Source organism: Salvelinus namaycush, chromosome 11 (genome assembly GCF_016432855.1).
Source record: "Salvelinus namaycush isolate Seneca chromosome 11, SaNama_1.0, whole genome shotgun sequence".
Classification (NCBI taxonomy): domain Eukaryota; kingdom Metazoa; phylum Chordata; class Actinopteri; order Salmoniformes; family Salmonidae; genus Salvelinus; species Salvelinus namaycush.
The window spans coordinates 4,619,756-4,636,420 of record NC_052317.1 but is presented as its reverse complement, the minus strand read 5'-3'; the positions used below and the strand labels follow the sequence as shown (position 1 = coordinate 4,636,420).

The following is a 16,665-nucleotide window of genomic DNA, read 5'->3' as shown; positions in this document are numbered from 1 at the left end:
TTGTTAACTTCTCCCTCCCCACAGACTGAGGCAACTCTTTTGCCTATTTATATTATGCATTAAATGTCAGAAGTAAAACTTGGAGTCAGCGATGCTATATTGTAGTAGGCTATTATTCCAACTACAATGTGGAGAAACAGTTTATTTATCTGCAGTTGAACTCTCCTTACTTATGGAGCACCACAAGGTAGGCTAGCTGTCTCGGGCCCCTTATGGTGCAATGCATCTGACATCTGTTAATTCAGTGGGTACATTTTTTTATTGTATCAGTCAATTTTCAAACAAACGATTGAATAAATAATTGAGCGTTATCTTTATTATAATGCCCGCGGCTTTACCTGTTGCCAACTAGATGGGGAACTAAACTACCAGGATGGATTTTGACATGAAGAGGAATTGTAAATATTGTATGTCTCCCTAATGACAATGTATTTGCAGACTGAGGTGAAGTGGCTGGCATTGAAACCTGCACCTGGAAATTGTATTGTTAACGCATAGAACATGATTTTAGACATTTTTGCTAATTACTTGAAAATTAAATACAGAAATATCTAATTTACACAAGTATTCGCACATGTCAATACATGCTAGAATCACTGTTGGCAATGATTACAGCTGAGACTCTTTCTGGGTAAGTCTCTAAGAGCTTTGCACACCTGGACTGTACAATATTTAAACGTTATTCAAAAAATTCTTCCAGCTCTGTCAAGTTGGTTGTTGATCATTGCTAGACAGCCATTTTCAAGTCTTGCCCCCCTCCCACGGGGGGCCAGTACAAAAAAAGTATGAATGTATGTACTTGTAAGTCGCTCTGGATAAGAGCGTCTGCTAAATGACTTAAATGTAAATGTAAATGTAAATGTTCAAGCCAGTTTAAGTCAAAACTAGAACTAGGCCACTCAGGAACGTTCACTGTCATCTTGGTAAGCAACTCCAGTATATTTTTGGCCTTGTGTTTTAGGTTATTGTCCTGGTGAAAGTTGAATTGTCTCCCAGTGTCTGGTGGAAAACAGACTGAACCAGGTTTGCCTCTAGGATTTTTTCTGTGCTTAGCTCTATTCCGTTTCTTTTCTTCCTAAAAATCTCCATAGTCCTTGCCGATGATGACCACCATGCTTGCAAATTCAAGTGGTACTCAGTGATGTGTTGAGTTGGATTTGCCCTAAACATAATGCTTTGTATTCAGGACATAAAGTTAATTTCTTTGTCACATGTTTTGCAGTTTTACTTTTGTATCTTATTGCAAACAGGATGCATGTTTTGGAATATTTTTATTCTGTAAAGGCTTCCTTCGTTTCACTCTGTCATTTAGGTTAGTATTGCATAGTAACTACAATGTTGTTGATCCATTGTAAGGTACTGGGTGTCGGGAGTGTGAAGTAAGGCACAGGAAAACAGAGAGTTCAATATAATGCTCTTTTAATGCATTCACAGTGAACCACGGCCAACCCACTAAACACTGGGTGCTCAAAATAAACTGCCCCCAGACACGGGGAACGAAAACAGTCCAGCACTAATACACGAACATAAACCAACACGTACGTCTGAAACAAACACCTGGCTTACAATAATCAATCCCGCACAAAGAAACGGGCGGGCCGGCTGAGTAATAAAGCCCAACTAATTACAACAAACTCAAAACAGGTGTAATCAATAAACACATAAGGAGGGGGAGAAAAGAATCAGTGGCAGCTAGTAGGCCGGTGACGACAACCGCCGAGCGCCACCCGAACGGGAAGGGGAGCCTGCTTCGGTCGGAGTCGTGACATCCATCCTCAGTTTTCTCCTATCACAGCAATTAAACTCTGTAACTGTTTAAATTCTTCATTGGCCCCATGGTAAAATCCCTGAGTGGTTTCCCTCCTCTCCGGCAAATGAGTTAGGAAGGACGCCTGTATCTTTGTAGTGACTGGGTATATTGATACACCATCCAAAATGGAATTAATAACTTCACCATACTCAAAGGCATATTCAGTGTCTGCCTTTTATTTTTTACCCATCTACCAATATGTGCCCTTCTTTGCAAGGCATTGGAAAACCTCTAGGTCTTTGTGGTTGAATCTGTGTTTGAAATTCACTGCACGACTGAGGGACCTTACAGATAATTGTACTGTGTGTGTGGGGTACAGCGATGAGGTAGTCATATACCTGTATACCTGTATGCCAGTGACATTCAGACCGTAACACAACCATTGTGGAAAGGTCAAGGTGTGAGAATACGTATCTGAAGGCACTGTAATTGAAGAAAGACAAACCTTGCGGCTCTGATTCAGCATGTACTAGTAGCCTAGGCTATGACTAAAGCCTGTGGACTTGTATGTCACTATTGCATTGGATATTGCATGGAATTGAATAAGGAGTTTCTTGTGTGCCCATGATTTGGTGCAATCATCTACATACAGTAAGTGACTCATTCGACTTGAAATATGAGAGAGCGAGATGGGCACGTTCTACAAATGTACACTTTGGACTGAGCAGTGCACGTGCCAAGAGATATCATTGAACAGATTATTAGTATCTGACACTGTCTGAAAAGACCACTTGTCACCATGTTATTAATTAGGTAAAATTAGTTTATATTGGATATTTGGTTCTCTCGTGCCATGACTATGAAGATGGCATATTCTGAATCAGGGGATGATGGACAAAAATCCACAGGTTTTATTTTTGGGAATGTTATCATATACATTTTTTTTGCTTTCAATATTTCAAGGAAAATAAAGAGTTGGATTTTTGTTAATCTTCCCCTGATTCTGAATATATCATTTTGATAGTCATGGCACACTTTGTCTAAGAGAAATTGAAGATTAAAAAACGAAATCATATTATAAAAATTAAAAAGGTGTGGCTTGTTCTCCATCCACCCCTGATTCAGAATACACCATCTTCATAGTCATGGCATGCTTGGTTCAATAGCTTTTGACGAGAGAAAATCTAATGTCCCGAATATCCAATACAAAACTAATTTTACATTGGTCGAGTAGTTTACTTGTCCAGGCTAGTGTATGGTTTTCGGTGCGCAACTGGTGACGTCCAGAAGAGGAGTGTTATTTATGTGGCGACCCCCACGTGCTGAAGGATGGTGATGATTAAAGTACAGTTAACCATGGGACCATCAACAGAATAGCGGCTTTGCTGGGCTGCAGCGATACCGCGGTCTCCAAACCGTTTCCATATTGGGCTCAATATAATTTGCCAAAGGGAGAAGTTGTGGGCGGAACAGCAGCACGTTAATTTAATGTTTTATTTTTTCCCCCTCTCCTGATGGATGAACAATGGAGAGTCCGTCAACAGAAATTTCTGGTGAACCTCCTCTTCGCCACTGCGTTAGATCATTGTTGTTGATGCTGTTGTTGTGTAGGAGGCAGGGACGGACCTGATATTTTAGGATTTCTCCTAGAAAAGACCGAGAACATCGGGTGGTCACGGCAACTCTGCGTTTTTCATCCCCTCTTAGTTCTGTAAGCAGCTGATGCTGGTTTTGCTGTCATCTACCCGCTGATATTATGGTGAAATTCCCATCTCTAACACCCTACTTCCCGCTCATCCGATTCCTGGTTCCTCTCGCTATCACTAACATAGCCATCGACCTCGGTGAACAGGCAAGTGTTACTATCATAGCCCTATTCTATGATTTTCTGATTGTCATGTCTGTGAATAACAATAGGTATAATAGTAATAAAACATTTCTCAATGACTCGTTTTACATAGGCGGTGTGAATCCCACCTTGGTAGGCAATTTAACACCAGTCGCATTTCCAGTGCGCTTAGTTGAGAATTTTAGTCATTGGCAATGGGGACTGACATCCAGTGGTGTAAAGTACTTAAGTATAAATTCCTGAAAGTACTACTTAAGTAGTTTTTTGAGGTATCTGTACTTTACTTTACTATTTTTATTATTGACAGTTTTTACTTTTACTTCACTACATTCCTGAAGAAAATGATGTACTTTCTACTCCATACATTTTCCCTGACACCCAAAAGTACTCGTTACATTTTGCATGCTTAGCAGGACAGGAAAATGGTCTAAATCACACACTTATCTAAAGAACATTCCTGGTCATCCCTACTGCCTCTGACCTGTCGGACTCACTAAACACAGCTTCCTTTGTAAATTATGTCTCAGTGTTGGAGTGTGCCCCTGGCTATCTGTAACTTTAAACAAAAAAAAGAAATTGGTGCCTTCTGGTTTGCTTAATATAAGGAATTTGAAATGGTTTATAATTTTACTGTTGATACTTAAGTATTTATTAGCAATTACATTTTACTTTTGATACTTAAGTATATTTAAAACCATATACTTTTAGACTTTTACTCAAGTAGAATTTTAGTGGATGACTTTCACTTTTACTTGAGTCATTTTCTATTAAGGTATCTTTACTTTTACTCAAGTATGACAACTGGGTACTTTTCCCACCACAATGACATCTCCCTGTAGCCTAGTGACAAAGCCATCAATTCCATACCATCAACTCCACAGTGTGTTGCTTGTCTTGAGGTGTAGCCTATCCTCATCATCTCTTGCGGCACCTTTTAGGTTGCTTGCCTACTAGGATGGGAACAGTCTCTGGGAAGCCATGGAAAATGGTGGGTTACACGAACAACGTTAGTTAGTGGATCACCTGTGTGCGTCAACAGCTGGCCGTAGTATCAGCAAACATGTGTCAGGGCCCATAAAAGAGTAAGACAATGCAAAACCAAAATGAGCTAGATGATTGTGCCGTTATGGATGGCCTGATTTGGCTACATGTGGCCTATAGTAGTAGTCACCCCCAAAGCGTACCTTGTTGAAACCCCCAAACTAATCTGGGAGATCAAACTAGACAAGGCTCTAATTTCTTTTAAATCTGTCATTACTACATAAAAAAAATTATCCATGATATATACCCATTTATTACTGAAGAATATAACTTAGCCTGGTTGAGGGCTAGAGTTGGGAAACTTAGCCTGGTTGAGGGCTCGAGTTGGGAAACAATGCTCTACATATGCTAGATATTTTGCTTGTATGCCTACCATTTCCATCTAGCAGCTTGTGCACAATACTAAAATGACAAAACAGGATATTTGAGGCAAGGGGCATTTCAAGCAGAAATGGCTTAAGGACAACAAAGTCAAGGTATTGGAGTGGCCATCACAAAGCCCTGACCTCAATCCTATAGAAAATTTGTGGGCAGAACTGAACAAGCGTGTGCGAGCAAGGAGGCCTACAAACCTGACTTAGTTACACCAGCTCTGTTAGGAGGAATGGGCCAAAATTCACCCAACTTATTGTGAATGTGATGAAATAAATATCGTTATATATTATCAAGTTGATGGCACGGTCATATAGCGGCACCTACATAAAGCTGAGTGACTCACTCATTCATGGCTTTGGATCAAAATAAATAAGTACCAACATTCTTTCTGATAGTCTTTAATAAATAAAGATTTTGGTTATCCTGACCTGGACACCATGTACAGTATTATAACAGCCCATTATGGGCTATTAGCAGGACAATATACCTTTACCAACACCTCTCTGTATTTTGATACTTTGTGGATGGGGCCTCCCCAGTGGCGCAGCTGTCTAAATCACCGCATTCCAATGCAAAATGTGTTGCTACAGATATCCGTGTAGGCCGCAACCGGGAGACCCATAAGGCGGCTTTTGGTTTTAATTTAGAATCCTCCAATCCGTCAATCCTCTATATGTAATTATTGGCGGAGAGTCATGTCATATTTTCCGATATACTGTAGGCCTACTGTAGGTGACATGAGTCTCACTGGTGTTGAGTAATGTGCTGTTAAAAGTGGTGTAGGTCTTATTTATTTAAAGAGCATATTGAAGTTAGAAGCAATAGGATTTGAAGCATTAGCCTACAACTATTTCGCGCTGCTCTGAGACAAGCAAGGGGACTGGTCTTGATCAATCAATGAGATTTTTATTTTCACTTCATCTCCGTTTGGGTATTGGTTAGACTAAAATTATGGTGTAGAAAGGTTATGCTCTTACACGGAACCCAAGCCGTGTGCGCCATTGTGCGCCATCGAGCATAAATGTATTTTGTCCCCCCACACCGAACGCGATCACGACACGCAGGTTAAAATATCAAAACAAACTCTGAACCAATTACATTAATTTGGCGACAGGTCGAAAAACATTAAACATTTATGGGAATTTAGCTAGCTAGCTTGCACTTGCTAGCTAATTTGTCCTATTTAGATTGCTTGCTGTTGCTAGCTAATTTTTTAATTTTTAAAATACATTTTACCCCCTTTTCTCCCCAATTTTCATGGTATCCAATCGCTAGTAATTACTATCTTGTCTCATCGCTTCAACTCCCGTACGGGCTCGGGAGAGACGAAGGTCGAAAGCCATGCGTCCTCCAAAGCACAACCCAACCAAGCCGCACTGCTTCTTAACACAGCGCGCCTCCAACCCGGAAGCCAGCCGCACCAATGTGTCGGAGGAAACACCGTGCACCTGGCCCCCTTGGTTAGCGTGCACTGCACCCGGCCCGCCACAGGAGTCGCTGGAGCGCGATGAGACAAGGATATCCCTACCGGCCAAACCCTCCCTAACCCGGACGACGCTAGGCCAATTGTGCTTTGCCCCACGGACCTCCCGGTCGCGGCCGGCTGCGACAGAGCCTGGGCGTGAACCCAGAGACTCTGGTGGCACAGCTAGCGCTGTGATGCAGTGCCCTAGACCACTGCGCCACCCGGGAGGCCCCTTGTTGCTAGCTAATTTGTCCTGGGATATAAACATTGAGTTGTTATTTTACCTGAAATGCACAAGGTCCTCTACTCCGACAACTAATCCACACATAAAATGGTCAACCGAATCGTTTCTAGTCATCTCTCCTCCTTCCAGGCTTTTTCTTCTCTGGACTTTATATTGCAATTGGCAACTTTCATAAATTAGGTGCATTACCGCCACCGACATCGTTCGTCTTTCAGTCACCCACGTGGGTATAACCAATGAGGAGATGGCATGTGGGTACCTGCTTCTATAAACCGATGAGGAGATGGGAGAGGCAGGACTTGCAACGCGATCTGCGTCACAAATAGAACGGATTTCTATTTTAGCCCTTGGCAACACAGACGCTCGTTGGCGCGCGTGAGCAGTGTGGGTGCAATAATTGATTTCAAAATGTATTTTGCAACGCTCGCGCACGCGGTGTAGTCAGCCTGTTAGTGTAACCTTTATTTAACTAGGCAAGTCAGTTAAGAACAAATTCTTATTTACAAGGACAGCCTAATCCTCCCTCCCCGTCGGGTAAATGAAACCTGGTCTCCCACGGTCCACGCACAACACTGTTGTACAGCGCCATATTTTCCGTTCCATCCTAACGGAAACCCAGAGGGTCCCGAAGCAGGCTGTGTTGACTTCAGGCAATGAGCGTGGCAGAACGGGCATCAGCCCATGATGGCACCAGCAGACCAGTCAATAAGGGGATTGTGTCGATGGAGCCAAGAGAATCCCAATACCACGGGAACCTGAGGAGACTTAATAAGCGGGAATTGGATCGTCTCGCTGTGGTTCCCTGACACACGTATGTTGATAGGGGTGGTATTGTGGGTGACCCGGCCTATAAAGCGCCCGTCCAACGCTCTAACGTCCATGGGAATGGAGAGGGGCTGAGTGTGGATGCCCAGCTCGGACGCCAGGGTAGTGTACATAAAGCTGTCATCGGTACCGGAGTCGATGAGTACCCCGAGAGATTTTGACTGGTTCCCCCACAGCAAGGGGGCATGAAAAGGGGTGTGAGTAAGGGTAGAGAAAAAGTTCTCTGTATGGCCCACCAGAGTACTCACTCCTACCGGTGAGCCTGGTCTTTTAGTGGACAGGTGGCCACGAAATGACCAGTAGTCCCGCAATACAGGCAACTCTTCGCGTGACGCCTGTATAGCCCTTCGGCTGGGGACAGCTTAGCTCTGCCTAGTTGCATCAGCTCGGAAAGAGGTGAATTGGAAGACTTCGGAGACTCTCGGGGGAACTCGGGTAGCCTCGAGGACTTCCGGGATGTCTCGGAGGCGAGGTGGAAGCCTTGGGCGGGCGAGTGAAATCTCCTTCCTTCGCTCCCGTAGTCGCCCATCGATCCCGAATGGTCAAGGCGATGGGCAAGTCGAGATCCGCCGGTAGTTCCCGAGCTGCAAGCTTGTCCTTTACTTCCTCCAATACTCTGTGTAGGAATATGTCGAACAGCGCTTCCGGGTTCCAGGCACTCTCAGCTGCCAACGTGTGGAAATCCACCACATAGTCTGCCACACTGCGGGAGTCTTCTCCCGAACAATGGAGCATTGAAAACGTTCTTCACCTCCGCCACGAACTCCTCCAGACTGAAGCATACGGCCAACTGTTGTTCCCATACTGCCGTGGCCCAGGCAAGAGTCCTCCCTGACATCAGCGTGATGAGGTACGCTGTCTTAGAGTGGTCCAAGGCTGCAAGACTGAGGAGGGCTGCAGCTCGATGATGAGGGAACACTGAACGAGAAACGCCTGACAGGTTCCCGATTCTCCATCGAAGCGTTCCGGGGGAGGTAAGCGGGGTTCCAAAGAAATCAGGGTGGCCGGGGAGGCGGCGCCGCTAAAAGCCGGGTTACTGAGGGGCTGGCAAGTTACCGTCGTGGTAGGCTGCCAGACAGACAACCCGCGGAATTGCTCCAGCAATGTGTTTAACGCTCAGTCATGGCATTCGGCCAAGGTCTGGAACCCGTCCATAAGACTACTAAGCAACTCCTCGTGCCTTCCAATGGTGGCTCCTTGGGAGGAGTTGGCGTTGTGGATCTGGTCCGAGTCTGCTTGGTAAGTCAGGGCCAGTTTGTACTATCACATTTCAGGAGAAGACCCAGATGCAGACAGTGTCGAAGTAACACAAGTTTATTACTATAACAGTGGGCAGGAAAAATGACAGGTCAAGGGCAGGCAGAGGTCAGTAGTCCAGATCAGAGTCCATAAGGTACAGAACGGCAGGCAGTCTCAGGATCAAGGCAGGCAGAGGTCAGTAATCCAGGGTAGTGTGACAATGGTACAGAACGGCAGGCAGGCTCAGGGTCAGGGCAGGACGAATGGTCAGAACCGGGAAAACTAGAAAACAGAAAAAGACAGAAGCAAGGGGAAAAACTCTGGTAGGCTTGACGAACAAAACGAACTGGCAACAGACAAACAGAACAGGTATAAATACACTGGGGATAATGGGAAAGATGGGCGACACCAGGAGGGCAGTGGAGACGAGCACAAAGACAGGTGAAACAGATCAGGGTGTGACATATTAGTGCACAATTGTTGCTTAAAATATCAAAGTGATGCAAAAGGGACTCATTTCGTGGAATGGCCCAAGTATTAATCATGTTATTATGTGGATAAGAATTAGAAAGTGTTGTTGCTACCACTTTGGAATCACAAGTTTTTGTTGTATTATATACAAAAGGAATTAGTAGTAATAAGCACTATAACAATGTAAATATGACTTTCAACCACTATTACGGATTAATGATAAAACCATAATGGAAAGGTTTGCTAAAAATAGTCTCACAATAAGCCATTATTGCCTTGATGGACTGGTTTTTCGTTTTGATCTTAATAGTTTCAGTTGTGCAATATATCGCTGGGAGTATTATAGTGTAAAATGTTACCTTGTCAATGCTCCTGTTATATAAAAAAGTTGTCATTCGGTCTATGGGCTATTTTCTTCACTCTTTGGGATGAACTTATTCATAGTTGGAAGGAGTCTACACCTCGCATGTCCTGTGAAGAGGTGTAGCAGTAATTAACATCCAATAACATCTTGTCTCTTACACCCATCACCATATCCCAAAATACAACATCCTAATTGGACACCTAGCAACCACGGACGTTATAGTTCATATTAATAGAAATGGTGACACACACTGTTGAGTCAACATTGTTTCCACATTTCAATGAAATTATGTTGAACAATGTGGAATAGACGGTGAATTGATTTCTGTGCCCAGCCGGTCAATTTTTTTTTTTGTGAACGGTGTTCACTCACTGCATTCAATTTGCTCACTCTAGGGAAAGCGTTCATGTTTGTTTGTCAGCACGTCAGTACTACATAGATTGGGCTCAGGTTATACCTTTTTCCCCGCCTATAGCCATTTAGCTATACCGCTGCTAAATTGTTTTTGCCACTCAAAATAATTAAATAAAAGTTTTTTAGTTGCCGACGTTTGCTCTGAGTTACAAGTAACAACAAGTTACACATCTTCCTGAAATTAACTTGTTCACAATTGTCCAATTTATCCATTGATACAGTGCATTCGGAAAGTTTTCAGACCCCTTCACTTTTTCCACATTTTGTTATGTTACAGCCTTATTCTAAAATTGGTTAAATCGTTTTTTCCCCTCATCAATCAATACACAATACCCCATAATGAAAAAGCAAAAACAGGTTCAGACATTTTTGCAGATTTATTAAAAATACAAAACTGAAATAACATTTAAATAAGTATTCAGATCCTTTACTCAGTACTTTGTTGAAGCACCTTTGGCAGCGATTACAGCCTCAAGTCTTTTTGGGTAAGTAGTATGCCAAATAACCTTAATCATAGTTACTAGAGGCACACAGACGACTTCCAAGTGAACCATCTCTTTCAGTAAACAATCAGTTGACATTACTAAACTGACAATGAAATACAGTAAGCACAACAACCAACATGCTTAACAGTCTTCAAGGACCAGAATAAGGAAATTCTTATTAGAATATGCCACCAAAGATCTAACTCCGCCTCCTTTGACTCCTATCCAAGGGAAGAACACCAATCATCACTATTGCAATTTTGCCATGGTTCTGCCATTAAGGTCACTATAAATTCAAACCACTGTAAATTCACATTTTGCTACTTCCTCTGTCTTTGCCTTCCTCTGTCTTTGCCAGACTTCTCTAGAAAAGAGAAGTCACTCAATGACTTGAGATATTTCTGAAACAATGACATGCATTTAATAGGGGGCACAACACACTTTACAAGAATAAAAAAAAGAGGAACAAAAGAAAGTAGAATAGGACGTGTGTGGGGGGAAAATATCTACAACAGTATAGAAACAAACCAGCAGCTTTAGCAATTCTACCTCTCAACTGTTAAAAAACCTAGCTGTTTTAAGCGCTGCTTGAGAGTTGTTTCGCGAACATTCATGTTGTAACGTGTGAACCCGCAGACTTTAGGCATTTATAAAGGCTGCGAGTTATGAGCTGTTATAAATGCTTGGCCTGTCTAATGTACTATGGAGCGATTAAGGACACTTTAAGTGCATTCATAATGCATTATAAATAGTTGACTCATAGAAGGTGTGGAAAAAGTAGGGCCGGCACGCTAAATTGCTCCGGGTATTGCGGGGTACGTTGATCCCTTTTTTACATTCAGCATCGCTACGTCAAGGGAAATGTAGTATTCTTTCTAACTAAGATCTACATATAGTTCCGGATGTTGTGTACTGTATCCCTGGAAATAATCAGAATTCATGTACACAACAGTTTTCAAAACAAAAAAGTGTTCTCTCTTGGCACAACTTGAGCATAGGGACACAGGGTAAGTTGAGCCGCCTTAAGGTAAGTGTGTAATGGTGTCCTGTGACAGTGGGTGATGGTGCTGGTAGGCCAACGTTTAATTCATCGAATTTGGGGTGTGGTATATTGCTTATCTTTAATGTATGCCTATATTCAGATGTAGATATCTCTGTTCAATATCACTTACCCTTCCATTTGTTGACCAGTTGTTTGGGACATTGAAAAAACATCAATGTGCCAATTCGTAAGCAGGTTCTCTGCATTTGAGACTACTATAAGCCCATGAAAATGATCTGTGAGATTCTTGATATGTTTGGCAAGCTCAGACTCCATATCATCAGATAAGGCCTTATGTGCTTCTGCTATCATAGCCGCTCTCTTGCACAGGAACATCCCACATGAAAAAATGCTACAATTTACTATAGAATACTACAATACTTAATATAGAATTAGGTAGTAAACAGTTTTATGGCTTGTGGGTAGAAGCTGTTAAGGAGTGTGATGGACATTTTTAAGTTTGTGCTTTTCTAAATAACCAATTTTTGTGTTCTATTCGTGTGGTTTTCTAATAACCAATTTCTGTGTTCATGCAAGTGACGGATTGAACAAATCCTCACTATCAGTATCTGCAATTTGGCAGTACGCCCACAACCTTGTTTAGAGAAAGGGATATCTCAGTTTCAAGGTCTCAGCTTCGAGAGAAGAAGCATGGTGAGGTATTGGTGACCCGGGTATTGGTCGGTCACATGAATGAAGCAAACGTATGTGATGAATTAATTATGAACGGTGAATAAGCTAAATCCGGCAAATATAACCTGTCTGTATATAAGAGAACTAACATGACTGCCCCAGGTGTAGCTCCTGATCAACATCTACTTAGTGCAACATCTACTTAGTGTACCTTTATTTTACTAGGCAAGTCAGTTAAGAACAAATTCTTATTTTCAGATTTTTACCTTGTCAGCTTGGGGATTCAATCTTGCAACCTTCCGGTTACTAGTCCAACGCTCTAACCACTAGGCTACCTGCCGAGTTGGTTGGAACCTCTCCAGCGCGCTGATAATAAAGAATGGTTCATTTAACATTGAGTGTCTCTGTGTAGAATTCTCACGACAATTTGGCGTCAACGAACAGGATGATTGATTCGGCCTGGTGCATAGCAAGTAACGACGAGAATTGTTGAAGATGCACATGGGGTAATAAGGGAGATCACCGTGTGTGTTTGGGAATAGTACTTAGTGAATGTGGATGTGAAAATTATGTGATTGTGAGATATGACGTATTAAGCTGATTTGAAATTTGGATTACAAATGGATTGAAATTATTACTATTAAGATTGAAATTTGGATAATGAGCTGATTGATTAAAATTTGGATATTAAGCTGATTGAAATTTGGATAACAAGAGATTGAAATATGTATTATAAGCTGATTGAAAATTGGATAATAAGAGATTGAAATTTTGCTATAATGTACTGAGTGAATTAGAGAGCCAGAAACAAAGACCTTTCTTCTGAAACTCGTCAGTCTGTTCTTGTTCTGAGAAATGAAGGCTATTCCATGCGAGAGATTGCCAAGAAACTGAACATCTCGTACAATGCTATGTACTACTCCCTTCACAGAACAGCACAAACTGTCTCTAACCAGAATAGATTGAGGATTGGGAGGCCCTGGTGCACATCTGAGCAAGAAGACAAGTACATTAGAGTGTCTAGTTTGAGAAACAGATGCCTCACAAGTCCTCAACTGGCAGCTTCATTAAATAGTACCCGCAAAACACCAGTCTCAACGTCAACAGTGAAGAGGCGACTCTGGGATGCTGACCTTCTAGGCAGAGTTCCTCTGTCCAGTGTCTGTGTTCTTTTGCCTATCTTAATCTTTTATTTTTATTGGCCAGTCTGAGATATGGCTTTTTCTTTGCAACTCTCCCTAGAAGGCCAGCCAGTCCCCTGGAGTCGCCTCTTCACTGTAATTTGAAGAAGTAAATGTTTCAATACAAGGTCAAATGATGAACAGAGGGATTGAGCATTGGGACTGATATTAAATTAGAGGCCGCCATCTGGTGTTTGGGTTAGAGGTAAGCTTCCTGTGGAACAATAGATAGCCGCCAATGCTCACTCAACAAAAAACAGACTGTAAGGGACACACAGTGGGGAAATTTGGGACAGAGGTATGAATAATAAGGGTAAGAGACGTTTTTGACAATTTCCAATCATTATTACTCAATAGTTTGGGTAGCACCAGTGATTTAAGTAAGAATGTAATGTAATCTAAAACACTGATCTGTTTCTATTACGTGGAACTTTGTCCAGAATAAGTAGATCCAAGTAAACATTTAGGTATCGAATATTGAGCTGATAAGCCAGCAACAACTTTTTGAGTGGTTCTGTGTCTCTCCCTTTGAGGGGCTTTGACAGGAGCCTTTTGTACCTCAACTTGGCACTCTTGTACCGCTTGCCAATGCGGTAGCAGAGAGAACAGTCTATGACTTGGGTGACTGGAGTATTTGACAATTTTTGTGGCCTTCCTCTGACACTGTCTAGTATAGAGGTCCTGAAAGGCAGGAAGCTTGGCCCCAGTGATGTACTGGGCCCCACGCACTACCCTCTCTAGGGCCTTACGGTCAGATGCCGAGCAGTTGCCATACCAGGTGATGATGCAACCGGTCAGGATGCTCTTGATAGTGCAGCTGTAGAACGTTGAGGATCTGGGGACCACATGCCAAATCTTTTCAGTCTTCTGATCGTGAAATGGGGTTGTCGTGCCTTCTTCACAACTGTCTTGGTGTGTTTGGACACTCCTGAGGGGCCCCCGTGCTAGGGGATGAGCGTGGCAGATGTGTTGTTCCCTGCCCTTACCACCTCGGGGCGGCCAGTCAGGAAGTCCAGGACACAGTTGCAGAGGGAGGTGTTTAGTTCCAGGGTCCTTAGCTTAGTGATGAGCTTTGTGGGCACTATGGTGTTGAACGCTGAGCTATAGTCAATGAACAGCATTCTCACGTAGGTGTTCATTTTGTCCAGTTGGGAAAGAACAGTGTGGACTGCGAATTAGATTAATTCATCTGTGGTGCAGTATGCGAATTTGGAGTGGGTCTAGGGTTTCTGGGATGATGGTGTTGATGTGAGCCATGACCAGCTTTTCAAAGCACTTCATGGCTACCCACATGAGTGCTACGGGGCGGTAGTCATTTAGGCAGGTTACCTTTGTTTTCTTGGGCACAGGGACTATGTTGGTCTGCTTAAAACATGTAGGTATGACAGACTCGGTCAGGGAGAGATTGAACATTTCAGTGAAGACACTTGCCATTTGGTCCACGCATGCTCTGAGTAGACGTCCTGGTAATCCGTCTGGCCCCGCAGCCTTGTGTATGTTGACCTGTTTAAAGTTCTTACTCACATCGGCTATGAAGAGCGTGATCACACAGTTGTCCAGAACAGCTGGTACTCTCATGCATGCTTCAGTGTTGCTTGCCTCGAAGCGAGCATAAAAGGCATTTAGCTTGTCTGGTAGGCTCGCGTCACTGGGCAGCTCTCGGCTGGGTTTCCCTTTGTAGTCCGTAATAGTTTTCAAGCCCTGCCACATCCGACGAGCGTCAGAGCTGGTGTAGGAGGATTCAATCTTAGTCCTGTATTGACGCCTTGCCTGTTTGATCATTCGTCTGAGGGCATAGTGGGATTTCTTATAAGCGTCCGGATGAGTGTCCTGCTCCTTGAAAGCGGCAGCTCTAGCCTTTAGCTTGGTGCGGATGTTGCCTATAATCGATAGCTTCTGTTTGGGATATGTACGTACGGTCACTGTGGGGATGACGTCGCCGATGACCTTATTGATGAAGCCGGTGACTGAGGAGGTATACTCCTTAATGCCATTGGTTGAATCCCGGAACATATTCCAGTCTGTGCTTGCAAAACAGTCCTGTAGCGTAGCATCCGTGTCATCTGACCACTTCCTTATTGAGCGAGTCACTGGTACTTTCTGCTTTAGTTTTTGCTTATAAGGAGGAATCAGGATGGATTTATGGTCCGATTTGTGTGTGGAGTAAAGGTGGTCTATTGTTTTTTCCCTCTGGTTGCACATGAGACATGCTGGTAGAAATGATGTAAACGGATTTAAGTTTGCCTGCATTAGAGTCCCCGGCCACCGCTTCGGGATGAGTATTTTCCCGTTTGCTTATGGCCTTATACAGCTCGTTGAGTGAGGTCTTAGTGCCAGCATCAGTTTGTGGTGGTAAATAGACGGCTACGAAAAATAGATTAAAACTCTGTTGGTAGATAGTGTGGTCTACAGTACTTTACCTCAGATGAGCAATCCCTCGAGACTTCTTTGATATTAGACATCACGCACCTGCTGTTATTGACAAATAGACACACACGCCCACCCCTCGTCTTACCAGACGTAGGTTTTCTGTCCAGCCGATGCACTGAAAGCCCAGCCAACTGTATATTATCCGTGTCATCTGTCAGCCACAACTCGGTGAAACATAAGATTACAGTTTTTAATGTCCCGTTGGCAGGATAGTCTCGAACAGAGATCATCAAGTTTATTCTCCAGTGATTGTACGTTGGCCAATAGAACGGATGGTAGAGGCGGGTTACCCACTCGCCGACGAATTCTTACAATGCGCCACAGTCTCCGCCCCTTGTATTTCCGTCTTTTCTTCACGCTAATGACGGGGATTTGGGCCTGGTCTCGGAGAAACAGTATATCTTTCGCGTCTGACACATAAAAGAAAACTCTTTGTCCAGTTTGAGGTGAGTAATCGCTGTTCTGATATCCAGAATCTCTTTTCGGTCATATGAGACAGTAGTAGCAACATTATGTACGAAATAAGTTACAAACAATGCGAAAAAAACCTCAAAATAATCTGTGTTTTATAAATGTGCAATAAGTGTAACAGTATAACTTTAGACCGTCCCCTCGCCCCGATCCGGGCGCGAATCAGGGACCTTCTGCACCATCAACAACAGTCACCCACGAAGCGTCGTTACCCATCGCTCCACAAAAGCTGCGGCCCTTGCAGAGCAAGGGGAAACCCTACTTCAAGGTCTCAGAGCAAGTGACGTAACCGATTGAAAGGCTATTAGCGCGCACCACCGCTAACTAACTAGCTAGCCATTTCACATCCGTTACACTCAGCCCCCTTCAACCTCCTCCTTTTCCGC

The 16,665-nt window shown here is 43.3% G+C and overlaps 1 protein-coding gene across 1 annotated transcript in view; it reads left to right on the top strand.

The window, feature by feature from the left end:
- Positions 1-3,506: 3,506 nt before the first annotated feature.
- The window catches only part of ankhb (ANKH inorganic pyrophosphate transport regulator b), a 73,803-nt gene continuing 60,644 nt past the window's right edge, over positions 3,507-16,665 (top strand). The window contains exon 1 of the mRNA XM_039003325.1: positions 3,507-3,602. Within this exon, the coding sequence (XP_038859253.1) occupies positions 3,507-3,602 (96 nt within the window). The remainder of the gene's footprint in view (positions 3,603-16,665) is intronic.